The sequence below is a fragment of the Epinephelus moara genome, chromosome 1 (assembly GCF_006386435.1).
Source record: "Epinephelus moara isolate mb chromosome 1, YSFRI_EMoa_1.0, whole genome shotgun sequence".
NCBI classification, from domain to species: domain Eukaryota; kingdom Metazoa; phylum Chordata; class Actinopteri; order Perciformes; family Serranidae; genus Epinephelus; species Epinephelus moara.
In genome coordinates, this window is record NC_065506.1 from 253,602 (window position 1) to 272,343 (window position 18,742).

General features: G+C 44.9%; 1 protein-coding gene across 1 annotated transcript in view; it reads right to left on the reverse strand.

The window, feature by feature from the left end:
• The window catches only part of adamts17 (ADAM metallopeptidase with thrombospondin type 1 motif, 17), a 487,878-nt gene that overhangs the window by 201,936 nt on the left and 267,200 nt on the right, over nucleotides 1–18,742 (reverse strand). Inside the window, exon 12 of the mRNA XM_050041105.1 lies at nucleotides 10,025–10,170. Coding sequence (XP_049897062.1) covers nucleotides 10,025–10,170 — 146 coding nt within the window. The remainder of the gene's footprint in view (nucleotides 1–10,024; nucleotides 10,171–18,742) is intronic.

The window sequence follows — 18,742 nt, forward strand, 5'->3', positions numbered from 1 at the left end:
TATGCTTCCCCCTCACCTGCCCTCACCAAAGAAGAAACACTTTAGAACCCCACAGTGAACTCAAGTAAAGCCGAGTAACGGCGCATTTTATTGTGAGTAACCATAACGGCGTTATAACTGGGGAGACAGTAACTTTTCTGATTACTCGTTACTGAAAAAAGTAGCGCCGTTAGTAAGACCGTTATTTATAACGCCGCTATTCCCATCACTGGTGACTAGTGACATAGAAATAATAGTTAGCATGTTAGCCGTTAGCCTAGATACAGCCGTAGCGTCAGACCTGTTAAAACGTAAGTGAACGGGCAACCCTTCAAGTGCAAAGTTAGTCCAGTAAAACAAGCTTTTTTCTACAAAGACCACCTCATATCCTTAGGATAAATGTCAGAGAACATATAGAAAACGACATGTAAACGTGTTGTCTTACCTTACCGGTGTGCTGCCATGTTTGTTTACAATGTAGCTCTGCTTTCCAAAGCGCGGTCGAAATATTGCGAGAACAAGCAGCGATCTCATAGCGTGCCTGAACAAGCAGCAACAGCTGGAAGGCAGAACCGGACAGTAGCCTGAACGGAGGAGGAGGAGAGAGAGAGGCGCAACAGGTAATGTTAGAGGACGAGAGGGGAGGAATGGCTGCCGCAAGGCTGCGTAGCTCTGGAGATTGGTGGTGTACCTGCGAATGCTGTGCCCCAGTGCCCACAGAAGAGGAATGCCTCTGTTGCAAGGAATGGGACCGGTTGCAGCCTTATTTTCAAGGTCTGGATGTGACCGAGGACGAGACACCTCCATCTGGAGTAACGTTAGTATCCAGCTGGGCTTTATCTAGAGCTGGCGAGATATATTTCGGCCGAGCTTTGGAAAGCAGAGCTAGAGGGATAAACTAACATAGCAGCACACTGGTAACGTTAAGGTAAGACAACACGTTTACATGTCGTTTTCTATATGTTCTCTGACATTTATCCTAACGATATGAGGCGGTCTTTGTGGGAAAAAAGCTTGTTTAGTGGACTAACTTTGCACTTGAAGGGATGCCCGTTCACTTACGTTTTAACAGGTCTGACACTACGGCTGTATCTAGGCTAACGGCTAACATGCTAACTATTATTTCTATGTCACTAGTCACTTGAAACAAATTTAGGACGATTGGAGACGGGTTGAAATGAACCGAAATTTCCCTTTAAATACATATTGTAGTGTACTGTAATATAGTTTATAGTTTATAGTTTATTTTACTTTATTAACCCCCCTGAGGGGAAATTCAATGTTTTCACTCTTGCTTGTCAATTACACACAGGTCCGAAAGACACACACATGCACAAACAGGACCTATACATGCACAAAGTGGAGAGATGTCAGAGTCCCTTAATTGCCAAAAATGACCTTGCGTTCTCTTGACATTGCTTGTTTTATCGACGTTTTGACTCTTACGAATAATTCGCACTGTCTACATGAGCTGGAGGCCGACGGCGAGAGCCCGAGGTCCCGTTCATCGCTGCTTGCAGCTTTAATTTAATATGTGTTTGGGTCTGTGTTTATGACCAACAGTTTACAAAATATTACACTACTGTAAACGTACAGAATAGATAGCCAGTGTTGTTTGACACTGCTGTTTTAAATGCTGCGACTGACATATGCACTTTTATTTTCGTTTTGATATGATTTCTTTACTTAGTGTTTGTGTTATTAATAGCAGTGAGAGAAATGCCTGCTTGTCTTTCTAGACAAAGAGTTGTCTTTTTGAGACTTACAGTAGCAGTGTATGTATTTGTTTGAATGAACCAACATATTTGCTTCTCCATTAAACATCATTGCTTGAATATTTCTGGCCTTATATTGTATCTATCTATATATCAATATATCTGGCCTTTCTATTTCCCTTCTTGAAGTTTTAAATTGAGTTGATAAAACTAAAGTGTTTTGTAAATGTTACACAACAGATTTGATTGGAATACCCTCTAGTGGACATATGATGTAATTGGCATCCTGTAGAATTCCCAAATAAGCTGGTCTATATGTGTATATAATGAGCTAAAAAAAAAAAAAAACATTAAAAATTTGAATATTATTCAAATTTTTAACATAAAAAACATTAAAAATTCGAATCTGATTTTTGGGGAAGATTGACAGCCCTAATATATATATATATATATATATATATATACACACACATATATGTGTATGTGAAAATCATATATCATATCAAACTGAGTGAAAATGTAATCAAGAGCACCAAAATCCAAGCATAATCACTGCGTTGAGTTGAATTATCAATGTATCATCAGTATATTATCATTGTGTGAATTAAAAAGAAAAAAGCCAAGCAAGATCCAAATCTAATAGTAGAATGAAGCCCTCATTGTAAAGTTGAGCTGTTGTGTGAAGAGAGAAAGCTGCTCTACGTACTGAGGCTGTACACCAGTGACTAGGTTCACTGGGCAGGCTAATACACACCACAGTGCATGCACGGCCAGGGAAAATACACACATCTGAAGGCCGGTCCAAGCACCTGCACACATACACACTCGCTCTGACCTAGATAATTGGGATGCATGAAAGAGGGGTGGGTAAGATCCAACCTGATCTCACAGAAATACGTGAAATGACCACGACCTCTTAACACCGCATTCCGTGGTGGCAGCACGTAATGGATTGAAATTACGTGCCGGTGTCGTGCCACGGGACTTACCCCCGACAGGAAATGTATCCCCTGGCCGCAGGAGCGGGCATGCATTCAGCGGAGATGGAGCCACGTTATTGAGTTTGATTTCACCTAAATAAATGAAAACTACCAACGTTTGCATTGTTTGATTCATCATTTTAGTGTTATGATTTTATCAACAAGGTTTTGCAAAGTAACACATGGCTCATCCATCAAAACAAATGCTTTTATTCTTCTGCACGTGTTAACGTCGTATTACACACTGTACTGAACTGAAAAACCACGGCAACCTTGTCTTTTTCCTCCTATAAATTGACATATAATGCGCTGTAATTCACGATTTTGTAAATGATTTATTGAATTAAAGAACTCTGATATTAAAAATCAAGTTCACTGTAATTGTTTGCAGGCCTCAAGTAGGTCTACATCTATTTCACTCGAAATGTAACGTTACTGTAATGCACAGATGAAGCCTAATCATCAAGTGTTTTATTTTCTGTGTACTAAAATAAAACACTTGATGATTAGGCTTCATCTGTGCATTATAGGAGGGGATACAGATTCTGGCAAGAAAAAAACAAGCAAAGAAACAAATAAAAATCATTTTATACACCGGGCATTCAAAGTGCCCTAACTTCTCTACGCACTTAACTTCTCTACGCACTTTATGCTGCCGGGCTTAGTAGTGGCCGACGCCTGCATGGTGGCCGGTATTTGTCCTATTGTACACCATGTGTACTTGTAAGTCTTTGGAAAAACCCTATTGTTGTTTGTGTACTGTGCGTTGTGTGTCATTGTAAACACAGTTTTCACGCACTCTGAGCTCAAGACGAATTTCCTGTAAAGGACAATAAAGTTTATTTGATTTGATCTGATTGATTGATTTGCTCTCTGAAACTACACCTGGCATGGCTTGTGTCCAAAAAATGAAAAAATCAAAATTTTGTCATAGACCTAAACCAAATACATCACTGGAAAGGTCTCAACCTGGAGAGTAACATATGTCAGCATGAAGATTTTGCATGGCTCCTGCTTTCAGCCATTCACCTTTGAACCTTGACCTCAGTGCATGTTTGAGGGCTTATAACTCAGCAATGAAAGAGGGTACAGACATGGGACCAAGTGTTATAGAGAGCTCTTGACCTCAACTATCATGTGAGTGTAGTCAACAACTGGGGGTGCTGTCAGATATGGGTAAAATATGGATAAAATTAATTTTCACCCATTTAGAAATTAGATATTTAAAATCTGATTACACAAGTATGTTTACCACCCCCTTAAAGTCCACAGTGTACTCTCAATTCAGCATTTACAACTTCCAAATCTAGGAAAAACACTTATCTTTTTTAAAAACTACAATTCCCTGGGACCACGCCATACAGCTTGATACATATCAGAAACATAGTTGTAGTGCTTCTGATTTGCAAAGCAGGGTTCTAAATAGGGTTGTAAAAAGATATATCTAATATCTGGTAAAGCCGAACTAGTGATGACACTGCACGTAGATGAACTATGTTAAGAAAAAGTAAAGATGTCGGCTAATTTTTGATATTTTAGCTAATACGCTAGAAACGGCATTTTTTTTGGGACACTAGGTTTATTGCGGCTTGTAAAATAGAGTGGTAAAATAGGGTCATAAAAAGATAGATCTACTGAATATATCTAATATCTAGTAAAGCCGAACTAGTAATGACACTGCACCTAGATGAACTATGTTAAGAAAAAAAAGCAAGGATGTTGGCTAATTTCAGATATTTTAGATAGTACTCTAGAAACGGCATTTTTGGGACGGTAGGTTTTTTGCGGCTTGTAAAATAGAGTCGTAAAAAGATACATCTACTGAATATATCAAATGTCTAGTAAAGCCGAACTACATTGCACCTAGATGAAATATGTCAAGAAAAAGTAAGGATGATGGTTATTTTCAGATATTTTAGCAAGTTCTCTAGAAACAGCGTTTTTGGGACTGAATATTTGAATATATCAAATATCTAGTACAGCCGAACTATCATATTATTATTATTATTATTATTATTATTGGTGGGAAATTATAACAGAGGAATATATTTGCTGTTTTAATATCAAGAACACTTTCGTGTTTTTGTGTGTATACAGGACGTTGTTGAATCAGGGTCATTTGTGTGTCCACCAGGGGAAAGGATCCTAATTGACTTTACTTTGGCATTGTTTCCATGGTACCGGCATGTAATTTCAACCCATTACGTGCTGCCACCACGGAATGCAGTGTTAAGAGGTCGTGGTCATTTCACATATTTTTGTGAGATCAGGTTGGTAAGATCATAGTAAAAGAAAACTCCTGAGGTCAGCACTTTTTGGTAAAAAACAACCTACTCAACCAGTCAGATGAGGTAAAAAGTGATGTTGTGATGTAAGTGAATTGAAAAAAACAGTAGTAGTTCTGCACATATGATTGGTTAAAAACGTAAGAAAGCAAGCGAGAGAAAGAGAGAGAGACTGGGTGTAAAGGTCCATGCCCAAGGCGTTTGGTTTTTTGGTCCGGACCACCAACTCAAATGGGTTTATTTGGATGGCATCTCTGAACATGGAATAAACTCTCTGGCATTGGACTTGTGATCAGCCTCCTGATTTTTTTTTTTTTCAAAGTGATCGGGATTTTCTTTGATTTTAGTGAAAGCAATTTTATTGGATATTGATCAACACCACAGTCTAATTTTTTGGTTCGAGGGGAGCCAATTTACACCCCAACAAATGGAGAGCCAGCCAGGAGGACGGAAATCTAAGACCTGCATGGATCACCTCAGACAGTAAGCGAGAGAAAGAGAGAAATTTTACTAGATCAACACCACCATCTGTTTGTTTGGTTCGAGGGGAGCCACTTTACACCACAACAGAAGAAAGTGGAACTACAATTCCAAGAAGGCTATCAGAGAAGCATGTCTCAAGGTCAAAGAAGTATGACAGATTACAAGCCCACGACCCCCTACTTTCCCTGTATACTGTATAGCCACCTCCAATATAATCATTAAAATGCTGACGACACAGCTATGGTGGGCCTAATCACAGATGACAATTAAAAGGCCTACCTGAAAGAAGCAGAGTCAGGAAAACAACCTACTCCTTCTGGGTGCTCCCTCAAATGCTGAGGAATTTCTGCTCCTGCAAGTATAAGTCTATGAGAAATTATTAAGGATCCCAACCACCTGGACTTTTTTTCTCACTGTTGAGGTTAGGAAGAAGGTATTAGTTACACCAGGCCAGCACTGAGAGGCTCAAGAAGTGCGTCCACCCTCAGGCCACAAGGATCCTAAATATGGTCACTGCAACTGCTGAAGTGGAACTTCCTCTATTTTGAAGTTTGGTTTCTGTGGTCAGACAGAAGTATTGTGAAAAGTGGACCACCTAGTGCATCACCTATGCAATCTCAAGGCAATTGAATCGAACGCAACTGGACTTGGTTTTGTCTTAGAAGACGTTTCACCTCTTATCCAAGAGGCTTCATCAGTTCATGCTTGTCTGACTAGGCTGGAACTAGTCTGACAAACTGGTGTGGAAGCACCCAGGTATTTAACCTCTGGGGAGGTCTTCACAAGGCCAATGATGTCACTGGTTCGTTAGTGCTCCAATGGTGTGTCAACGACAGTCGTTGAAACTCCTGCTGCAACGGTTGTCACTGGAGTCGTTAGAGTCACATGAGGCCATTTGTGAACGACCGTTGTTTTTAGAGGTTAAGTTGTTAAGCCTCCTGGGCAAGGATGAAAGGACAGCATTATAGGTGGGGGATAGGTGGTGTCGCAGACCTCCTCCTCTATTGAGAGATGGCTTTTCCAATTTCACATAGATGGCTTCTTTTACACCTCTTTCAAACCATCGGTCTTCCCTGTCCAAAATGTGCACATTGCTGTCTTCGAAGGAGTGTACTTTCTCCTTGAGGTGTAGATAGACAGCTGAGTCTTGCCCTGACGAGTTAGCCCTTCTATGTTGGGCCATGCGTTTGTTTAGTGGTTGTTTTGTTTCACCAATGTACAAGTCTGGGCATTCCTCACTGCATTGGACAGCGTACACTAGGTTGCTCTTCTGAGTGTGTGGTGTACGGTCTTTTGGGTGTACCAGTCTTTGTCTGAGTGTGTTACTGGGTTTGAAATACACAGGGATGCGGTGTTTGCTGAAAATCCTCCTGAGTTTTTCAGATACCCCAGACACATAGGGGATGACAATGTTATTGCGCTTGCTCTTTTCTTCCTCACCCACCTTGTTCTTTCTGGAACAGGCTGCTGATTTCACAAAGGTCCAACTGGGGTAACCACAAGTTTTTAGAGCCTCCCTCAGATGTTCATGCTCCTTCCCTTGGGCCTGAGTGCTGGTAGGTACGTTATCAGCTCTGTGTTGTAGGGTCCTGATAACACCTAGCTTGTGTTCCAGTGGGTGCCCAGCACCCAGGCCAATGATGTCACTGGTTCGTTAGTGCTCCAATGGTGTGTCAACGACAGTCATTGAAACTCCTGCTGCAACGCTGCAATTGGAGTCGTTAGAGTCACATGAGGCCATTTGTGAACGACCATTGTTTTTAGAGGTTAAGTTGTTAAACCTCCTGGGCAAGTTCTGGTCCAGAACCCATCCTGCCTCCCACCTGTGTTGTCGCTGCAGTCACCTGGGAAATTGAATCGCTGATGAAACGGGCTCAAGAACAACAGGTTGACCCAGGTAATGGCCCCCCCAATCCTTTGTTCCTGATTCTGTCCCACAACCAGCCTTTCCTCTGGATACCATCCTCAGACTCAAACTGAGAGAGCCAATCAGGAGATGGAGGCTGTGCTCTGCTGTGTCACCTTATCCAATCCATCCTCCTGGAGTGTCCGCTGTTTCAAGACATGGAAACAAGCCAGGACCGCTTTGCGCCGCTCCTTTACCAGAAGCCAAGAGCAAGCTAACCGCGGCAGCTTCCCAGCTCCCAGCTATGCCCCTGGTCAGAAGGTATGGCTCAGTTCTAGGGATTCCACTGGAACAGGAAACTGTCACCTCGTTGTGTCCTTTTGAGATTGAGTCCATCATTAACCCCTGTGCTGTTCGTCTCAAGCTCCCTGCCTCACTTTGTATCCACCCCACCTTTCATGTTTCCCAAATCAAGCCAGTCTCCTCTAACCCTCTGTGCCCTCCCACACCTCCCCCTCCTCCTCCCAGGATGGTGGATAACCAGCCCGTTTTCACAGTCCGGCCGATACTGGCTGTGCGTTGGCGGGGCCGTGGCTTACAGTACCTGGTGGATTGGGAGGGCTATGGCCCGGAAGAACGCTGCTGGATCCCACACCGCCAGCTCCTGGACCCCTCTCTCATCCGGGACTTCCATTGGCAACATCCCGATTGCCTCAGATGCCAGGTGTTGCCCGTAGGGCTGCAGCCTCCTCTCCCTCCTAGCCTGGAGCTTCCCTCCTCCCCTCTCTCTCTCTCTCCCTCTCTCATTCTAAGTATAGATTAGTGTCAGGTGCGCAGGAGTTGCCGCAGCTGCTAGTCATCATCAATCAACTTGGCTTCATATACCAGGGTCCCACTTCAGCATGCTGCCAGATCATAGACTCTGCTACTAGTCAGTCACGTTCCAGCCACTTTGTTTTGATACGCTTACTAATACCTGTTTCCCTGTGCCTGCAGCATAATCCTGGTCTGACTCCAGCCTACTGCTCCACTCCTCCGCATGCGATAACCAACTGCCATCACACCAGCTCTCCCCCTGCACAGACACTCCTCCGAAACTAGAAACTACCTGGACCCCATCTGCCCCTCTTCACCTCCCCCGCTCAGGAAACCTCTTGGCCAGCTTCCCCAGCACAGCTCCACTGCTTCTCTCGCCTACCTCGGACTTTGCCTCCCAGCACTCCTCCACTCATTTTATTATCAATAAATCCCCTATTAGATCCTGCTCCCAGTCTGTGTTTTCTCTGCTTTTGGGTTCACTTGCCTTGTCACATAACACGGGGTGCGGTTACATGATGACTTCTCATTCGGAATGAGATAAATCTGAATGAAATCATTTGGAATTAAAGTTTTTCCAGGTAGTTTACATGGGAAATATTCATTCCGAATGAGGGTTTACACGGGAGATCAGTTTAATCGCCTTTTAATCGCCTTTATTTGGGTCCGTGCAAGGTTTGGGGCAGAGTAGTTATTGACTGGATAGGGGGCGGGGCGGATGTTATGTGTTTATGTTTCCGGAAGAAAACACTGTAGTCCTCGTTCCGGATAACAAGATGCTTGACGACACCNGCGGTTGGGGGGTTCGGTGCCTTGCTCAGGGGCACCTCGGCAGTGCCCAGGAGGTGAACTGGCACCTCTCCAGCTACCAGTCCATGCTCCATATTTTGGTCCGGATGGGGACTTGAACAGGCGACCCTCCGGTTCCCAACCCAAGTCCCTATGGACTGAGCTACTGCCGCCCCTTATATTCTTGAAGCAGCAGTACGACAACAACCTAGTTCTGCTAATGTTTCGTCTGTTGAGGAGGAGAAGGGAGGTAGAAGGTCAAAGAAGGGAGACAGAAGACCGTGCTTTTGGCGAATGGAAACCAGTTAGTGCAACAAGTCGCGCGCACTATATACGCCATCGCGCCAGAAGGGCAAGGAAATGAGCATGCGCAGAAAGACCGTAATGAACTTAAAGAGGAATGAGTGTATACAAGTGCAAGAAATTCTTTCATTCGGAATTAGAAACGGAATATTCCAGCTCCTTACATCGGAATGAATTTTCAATCGTATTAGCCATTTTCACTCCGAATTAGATTTTACAAGATTACTTTTAATGGGAATGAACTTTCATTCCGAATGAAAAGGGGATTAAACTGTCCACGTAAACGCACTCACTGTTGAGGTCAGGAAGAAGGTACTGGTTACACAAGGCCCACACTGAGAGGCTTAGGAAAAGCTTCTACCCTCAGGTCACAAGGATTCTAAATGAAGAGCCTGCCTGAGATAGCCCCACCCCCCACTCCCATGCCAATAGATGTATATTTATTATTACAGTTTTGAAAGCACAAATTGATGGAACTGACATTTGCACTGACATTAAATTTTATGATTTCATATGACAAATAAATTGATTGACTGATTAATTTATTGATTGATTTCATTTTCCAGCTTATTACTCAACATAATGCTGGCCAATCATGTTCTGTCTCCTGTATGTCACATAACTGTTTTGGCCAATACTGGTGCCCTCTCACACCAACAGAGTGTGAGCACAAGCAACAGGATGCTGACTGCAGTTCACTTAACGTCCACCGGTGTCTTTAATAACAAGTATTTTCTGAAAGTTATATATAAATGTATCCAGGGAAAGCATTTTTTATCACAATGTGAGAAATTTGAACACACAAACACAGATAGACAGGTGACATACGGAGGGTTGTCACATTTCCTCTGTCTGAACTGGACTCCAGTACCGCAGGTCCTACTGCACATGCTCCACTGGCTCCATGGACTCCAGTCACCGTCCACATGCTCAGGGATGGGAGTCTTACTGACACACTCACCTGCCCTGCACCACTGACACACACACACACACACACACACACACACACACACACACACACACACACACACAAACAGTAAAATTATTTCAAAAACATACATTCATCAGTCTTCATTTAGGCAGGTCAAAATCTGAGTCAATGACTGTATTTAAAGATGAACGGCATGATAGCTTCCCAAAAGTTAAGCCAAAACATCTTGTTTGCCCCCTGGTGGCTGCTGTGCTGGTCATAAACGCTGCCCCAAAATGTTAACAGATGGGACACAGGCCTAACTAAAAAATTGTAATTTTACCCAAAGGTGATTTCTGTCATTTTAGTAGCCTAGTAGGCCATAAGGCGAAATAAGAAAAAGTGTCTAGAAAATGATTTGAATTCCACAACCTGGGCACTACTTTTTAAATATGTTTTTTGCATTGACAACATGCTTATTAAAGGGGAAGTTCCGTTTTTTACAACCTGGACCTTATTTCTGGCATTAAATATGGTTGTTTACTCACCCAGATAAGTTTGGTGTCATTTGGAGTCATTCGGAAGATATTTAGATCCGTGAGAGCCACGTACATCCATATAGTGGGAATGATCGGGGCACCGACAATGAGGCTCTAAATAACACATTATCTGCCGCGAAACTCGTTCATTTCACCAATATGTTTTTATGAATCACTAGAGTTGCTTGTTGTCATCATCATCATCCGGGTCATTTATACTGACCTACTAACCTCTGACCTGGATGATGTCATTGCGCCGCCGCACGTCTGCAGCACGGCTATGTTTACGGCTGGAATTTGCTACTGTTAGTTTTTTGAAACATGGCTGAATATCTGTCAGATTTTGAGGTTGTGGACGACGACTTTGAATATGATGGACGTCCTTACTGTTTTGAGCCAGAGTATACGGATGAGGAGCTCTTTGAAAGGAGGATGCGGAGGCAGAGAGAGGAACAGCTGGCCAGAGAACAACAAACCGCTGCACGTCCGAGCTAACTGATGCTAACTGGCGGTGTGTGTATTCTTGTGGACAATGTTCCACTATGCCAGCAGAGGAGGAATGCCTTTGTCGCTCCGAGTGGGATTTGAGGCCAGAAGATACACGTCTGGATGTCTCCAGAAATGACTGTCTCACAACTACAGAGGATTTCACTTCTATGATCAACCCGGGCTGTTGTAGAGACTTTTTTTCGTGTCCCAAAAGTAAACTGGAAGACCCAGCCAAAGCCTGCAGGACCGAACGGGCAACTTTCGATTCAGTAAGTAACGTTAGCCTACACACATGCATAAATTGTGTATTTTCCTTGAATTTGTGAGAATTTACATTTCTTTAGTTTCTTCTCATCGCTTGTGTAGAACGGCCCGCACACTGCACAAAAAGCAGAGGCACTTCTTATGCAAAACATGAATTGATTATTACATAGTGCTCAGTGACAAAAAGTGAGAAAAAGAAAGGTGAACGTTTCGGTGGTAAAGAGGATTGTCTTTACGAATTGCCTCTGACATCATCCAGGTCAGAGGTTAGTAGGTCAGTATAAATGACCCGGATTATGATGACAAGCAACTCTAGCGATTCATAAAAACATATTGGTGAAATGAACGAGTTTCGCGGCAGATAATGTGTTATTTAGAGCCTCATTGTCGGTGCCCCGATCATTCCCACTATATGGATGTACGCGGCTCTCGCGGATCTAAATATCTTCCGAATGACTCCAAATGACACCAAACTTATCTGGGTGAGTAAACAACCGTATTTAATGCCAGAAATAAGGTCCAGGTTGTAAAAAATGGAACTTCCCCTTTAACTTTGTGTTAAAAGTTTTCTGCAAAATAATCTTGCTATTTTTTTTGTCACGATCCATAAATGTAAATAAATGTGTACCTTAACACATGAAGATCTTATGCTGATGGTTTTGCTTATAACTTCATTTATATTCATCTCAGCAACAATCTCTCCCAAACTGACATTAATACATGTACCTAAACACTGGAAATTAGTATTGGGGCAGTAGTATTCTCTAGTGTGAATTTAGACCATCAAATATGGAAAATTTGTGGAAAATAAACTTCAACCCCCCAGGGTGGGGGTAGCCCTTCTGTGCAGAGTCTGCATGTTCTCCCCGTGTCAGCATGGGTTCTCTCCGGGTACCACTGTCCAAAGACAAGCAGGTTAGGTTAATTGGTGGCTCTAAATTGTCCGTATGTGTGAATGTGAGTGTGAATGGTTGTCTGTCTCTATATGTCAGCCCTGCGATAGTCTGACAACCTGTCCAGGGTGTATCCCGCCTCTCACCCAGTGTCAGCTGGGATAAGCTCCAGCCCCCCCATGTAACCCAAGAGGATAAGCATTTACGGAAAATGAATGAATGAATATGTTGGATTTTACAGCAGCCACGGTGTAATCTCAGGTAGGAAAAAAGCACACTTTGGCCCAGTAGGGGTTGTAGCCAATTCAGTGGTCTGGCAAGGACCAGTGGTGACTACCACTGGGGGCGCTAAAGATACTGGTCACGACCAGCTCTTCAGTGAACGGGACCAGCTACTCCCTGGCACGTACCAGTGAACGCTGATCGCGACCAGCTCCTCAGTGATCTGTCCTGTGTTCCTTGTGGTCTGTCTATTGTCTGGATCAGTTAATGAGTGGTCAGTGGGGTGATTTGGGGTGATGTCAGAGACCATAATTTTTTGTCTATCAAATATATTTATTAGGCTATTATATTATTATTATTATTATTATTATTATAGTTATAATTAGTAGTAGCTATTTTATTTAACTATTTAACTGTCTATAACTATGAACCAGTGGTTCATAGTTATAGCAGTGGTGCCAGTGGTTCAGACCAAACCAGCTGCTCAGATTAGGACCACAGTGTCGTGTTGTCCCAACCGTATACTTCCTCTTATGTATCCTTCTCCCTTTTCTCTCCTTTGGGTTTAACACTTTTGTTAGCTAATAATGCATTTTTTTTATTAGATTAGATTTAGCCTATTCATTTATTTCCAACATGTGAAAATAACAAAAATAAGATGTTTGGGCAACAAAACAAGAAAATATAAATAACAGCAAATTTTCTGTAATCATTCAGTGTTCGAAAAGGGTGTAGGATGAAGTAAATGTAACCCAGCCCGTGAGAGATTGCGTCTCTCCACACCCGGAGACTCTGCGTTGTGTTTATGTTGTTGTTGGGGTGCGATGTGAGGGACGAGTCGGACACACGGTTAGTCAAGATCGTGGCTGAGACCGCACGGTTTAATGAGTGTCAATGCTGGCGGCTCCACCTTACAAACCATTAACAAACACTGAGTCAGTTAAGATACGACATATAAAAGTAATTGTACAGTATTCAAAATAAAGCACTATACCTTCACAGCTACAAAACCCCTGAAAACAAGGTTTCAGTTCAAAACACAGAGCATAAGAGAAAACCCACAGGTAGATAAATAGCAGACAGTACCCGCGGAGCTAGCTCACATATAACTAAAAAGCTAGCCGTAATCACGGCCGACATACTCATATAAAACCAAGTTACAAACTCCTAAAACTTCATCAGATGGTAAACAAACATCTCAATAAACACATCATTTAAACAAAACAGCGTATTAACCGTTTATGGTTGAGACATTGGACTATGATGAGGAGGACTATCTATAGTGCTTACCTTACAAACCATAAACAAACACTGAGCCAAAATGGGGGCCACGCATAACTGAACGGTGTCTGGTAAAGGACAAACAGCAACAATCGCGTAGCACCCAAGGGCATAAACAACACAACAGCGCCACTTTCTGACCTATTTAGGCAACTGTTTACATCCACCCCTTCTTTAATTGATGGCGTCCTAGTCATCAAACCAAATGAAATAAAACAAGGACCACCCACTAAACACAAACAAAGAGAAAAGCCAAAATAAACGTATAAATAAATGTGAGTGTGGTGTGTAGTGATGTGTGATGAAAATGTGTACATGTACCCCCTATTAAGGTGGGTGCACTTGCTGTGCTAAGCTACATGTGTCCTGCTGCTCTTCTTGCTTTTGGCTCTCTGTCACAGCTTCCATCCTCTCTCTATCTTCTGCCGATCCTCCTCTGATTTCACGACTTGTGATTCATAAGACAGTCTCTTTGGGGTTGCATTGATGTATGAAAGGCGCTATATAAATAAAGTTTGATTGATTGATTGATTGTCGATTTCTCTGCAAGTTCCTCCTTGGGGCACTGGGTCTGGAAGGCGAGTTGGTGCACCTGACAGTTCCCTCCTTCACTCATTTCCCCATCCACTTCCTCCATTCCTGTGTGTTCCTGTGTGTAAAGCTTTCTCCACATTTCCCTCCGTGTTATCCACCTCCAAGTCCTCCTCTGTGTCTGGCTCAACCTCCCCTCTTGACACCACAGCAGCCCGCTCTACTGGAAGAAACATACACTGTGTGAGGAGATTGTGGTGGACCACCCTGTCTGTGTCACCATTTTCTGATCGTACCACATACACAGGTATGCCAGGCTGCTTCTTCACCACGATATATGGACGAGGCTCCCACTTGTCTCCCAGTTTCTGCCGCCCCTCCACATGACACACTTTAACAAGAACTCTGTCACCTGGGTTGAAGACTTGACTCTTTGCTCTCTGGTCATAGTACTTTTTCTGTTGTTCCTTAGCCTTGCGAGAGGTCTGATTAGCCTGGACATAGGTCTGTGACAGACAGTCATGCGGAGTCTGGACATACTCACTATATTCACATGGCTCATTAGTGGTCTGGAGCCCGAAGATCAGGTTGACAGGGAGCCTGGGATGCCTGCCAAACATCAGGTAGTATGGCGTGTATCCAGTAGAGTCATGGCGTGTGCAGTTGTAGGCGTGGGTCATTGCATCTACAAACTCATGCCACCAGAGCTTCAGGTGGGGCTTCAGTGTCCCAAACATGTTCATGAGGGTGCGGTTGAACCTTTCATTGGGGGGTTGTGTGGGCTTGGTGATGCCAGTACACTTACACAGCTCCTTCACAACAGCACTTTCAAAATTGCGCCCCTGGTCTGCATGCAATTTCGCAGGGAACCAAACCGGCAGAAGAAGTTTCTCCACAGCACTCTGGCCACAGTGCTGGCCTTTTGGTCTTTAGTGGGGTATGCCTGCGCAAGTGTTCAGTGACGATGAGGACATTTTCTATTCTGCCCTTCGACTTCTCCAGAGTCAGAAAGTCCATACATACGAGCTCCATGGGAGCACTGCTGTGAATGCTGACCAGGGGAGCCCTGACACCTGCAGCTGGGGTCTTTCTTAGGCAGCACNTGCCTGCGCAAGTGTTCAGTGACGATGAGGACATTTTCTATTCTGCCCTTCGACTTCTCCAGAGTCAGAAAGTCCATACATACGAGCTCCATGGGAGCACTGCTGTGAATGCTGACCAGGGGAGCCCTGACACCTGCAGCTGGGGTCTTTCTTAGGCAGCACCTCTCACACTGCTCACACCAAGCCTTTATCTCCTGGAACATCCGTGGCCAGTGAAATCTCTCCCTTATCATCTGCACAGTCCTCTCAAAACCTAAGTGCCCTGAGTCATCATGAAGAGTCGTCTTGACCAATTCACGCAGCTTCTCTGGCAGTACTAGCTGCTCCACTACTCCCCTTTGGCAGTCTCGGATGCGGCAATACATGATACCATCTCTAATTACTAACCTCCTCCACTCCTTTAAGAGAAGGCACACCTGCCCACCACCACTGACCCTCTCGCTGCGGCTTGGTTTCTGGTTCAGACTCTTATAGTGCAAGACAGGGCCAATAACAGGATCTTCATTCTGCCCCACACGGATCTCCTGTTTTGTCATGGCTGGCAGTGACTCCATCCCCACGTCTCTGTAGGGCTCATCAGGTCTGAGGGGTTCAGATTGGGGTTTCTCCAAGGCAGACATGCTCTGGCTTGTGGGGCTTACTGGGTCCTGTGTGGGCCGTCCCAAGCCATGCCTAGGCTCACTGGACCTCACCTGCTGGGGACACGTCCGTAGGACCTCGGTGACCTCCTGGTTGGACATACGTGAGAGTGCATCGGCGTTAGCGTTGCTCTGGCCCCTCCTATATTGGACGTCAAAATCAAAGGCAGCCAGCCAAGACACCCACCGCTGACCCGTAGCATCCAGCTTTGCAGAGGACATGACATACTTGAGAGGGTTATTGTCTGTCAGGACCGAGAATCTACACCCATAGAGGTGGTCATAGAATTTGTCTGTCACTGCCCATTTTAAAGCGAGGAACTCAAGTTTGTCTGCAGGGTACCTCATCTCAGCTGGACTCAAACCTCTGCTGGCGAAGGCTATGACCCTCTCTGCGCCACGCTGGACCTGAACCAAGATGGCACCAAGCCCCTCCCCTGAGGCATCCATGTGGAGGACAAACAGCAGGCTGTAATCAGGATAGCCCAGCCCAGGAGCGGACATCAGCTTTTCTTTCAGGGTCTGGAATGCCTCCTCACATTCATCGGTCCACAAGAAGGGTGGGTCAGGCTCCACGCTTTTCTTCCCACCCCTCTTTTTCTTTCTAGGGTCACCAGCAGTGGGGCGGTATAAGGGAGCAGCTAAGGTGGAGTATCCACACACACCGCCTGTAGTAACCCACAAACCCCAGGAATTGCAGCACTTCCTTACGGTTTGTGGGCCTCTCCCAGTCCTTAACCCTGCTGATCTTCCGTGGGTCTGTCCGGACTCCCTCGGCAGACACCAAGTGATCCAGATACTGCACTTCCTGTCTCATCAACTGGCATTTGGAGGGTTTCAACTTCAAGCTGTGCTCCTGAAGCCGATCGAACACCAGCTGCAGTCTCTCTAGACGCTCATCAAAGGTTTTAGAGAATATGAAGAGGTCATCAAGATAAATCAAGAGGTGAGTAAAGTTCAGATCCCCGAAGCAGCAGGTCATGAGTCTTTGAAAGGTGGAAGGGGCGTTCTGCAGTCCAAAGGGCATTTGGTTGTCTTCAAACAGCCCCATTGGGGTGCTGAATGCTGTCTTGTGTTTATCATGCTCCGCCACTTCCACCTGCCAGTAACCTGATGTGAGGTCAAGTGTAGAGAAGAACTTTGCCTGCCCCAGAGCCTCCAGCGCCTCCTCTATTCTAGGCAGGGGGAAGGCGTCTCTTGTGCTGCAGGAGTTTAGCTTTCGGTAGTCAATACATAACCTTAGTGAGTTCTTGGTTACAACCACTACAGGTGAAGCATATGGACTCTTACTAGGCCTGATGACTCCTGTAGCCTCCATCCCGATCAACAACTTTCTCACATCTTGTCACTGTGATGGGGGAATCTTGCGATAAGGGAGCCGAAAGGGCTTAGAACTGAGGATTTCGTGCTGCACTGTCTTTGTGTGACCAAAATCCATGGGATGCTGAGAGAATACACCTACATTCCTCTCCACAAGCTCCTTAAGGAGGGAGCGCTGGTGTTCATCTTCCACTGCTGCTTCACTCAAGTCCACTGCACAATTTGCAACAGCCTGCTCGAGACTCAGACATGTCTCTTCGCCCCCACCATTGCAACATTTGCCCTGCTTTTTGTCTGAAAAGTCCACAACACTGTCCACCATGGAAACGTTGGCCAGATGTGTGTGAGGCTTGATGGTAATAGCATGCTGGGACAGATTCATCACTCTGACAGGGGCACATCCTCTCTTTACATCAGCAAGGAAATTACCGACTAAGAGGTCTTGGGGCAGCTGTAGGGAGGAGTGGCCTTCAACCATTGCAGTGTAAGTCTTTCTTTGTGGGCCAGCCTTTATCTTGCACATTAAATCTATCTCTTTTCCCCCAGGAATGGGTACTTTACGGCCGGTGTACACAGCAGGGCCGACCATGTCATCCACATCACAAGGTTCAGTGCTCCCAATCTCCAGCAGAGAAGTGTACCACTCTGGATGGCTCTCCTTGACCTGGTGAAGAAACTGCTGGCCATAGGTTGCTTGGAGGTGGCTTCTAGAGGCACAGAGGACATTAGTTCCCACAAGCAGAGTGACAGAGGAGCGATACTCTGAGTCAGTTACAACAAAAGCTGGTACATTCTTGAACTCTTTCCCCCACACATTCAAGTTAATCCACAGGACACCATGGTAGGTTACACTCTGACCGGCTGCACCTTCAATGGGAATTTTAGAGGGCTGGAGCTTTTGTTTCTGAAGGATGGGGTGGTTACGCCAGTATTTGTGCGTAATACTGGTTATCTGAGAGCCAGAGTCAACTTCATTCCATTGACTTCCACCTCCCCCTCATTCCTGGGGCCCACTAAAGGGGTGCCCTCTCCTCCATTGCCGGTCCAAACCACCTGCAGTGGGGGGTCTTGCTGCTGGCCCATAGTTGCCCTGGTTACCATGGGCTCTAGCCGTTTAAAGGCTGAGCTGAGTGAGGTGTGTTCCCCTCTGCAGGAGTCATAGGCTGAGGTTTGTGAGCCCATGTCAGATTGGGATCTAGGAACACTGCTCTGCAAACCTGGGCTATATGTCCTTGCTTCCCTCATTGGTAGCATGTGACGACTGAGGTCTGGGTTGCAGGCCCAGGGGGTGGCCGGACTCTCGGTGGGGGGACAGAGGACGGAAAAGCAATTCTTGCTTCAAGGTGAGTCAACTTG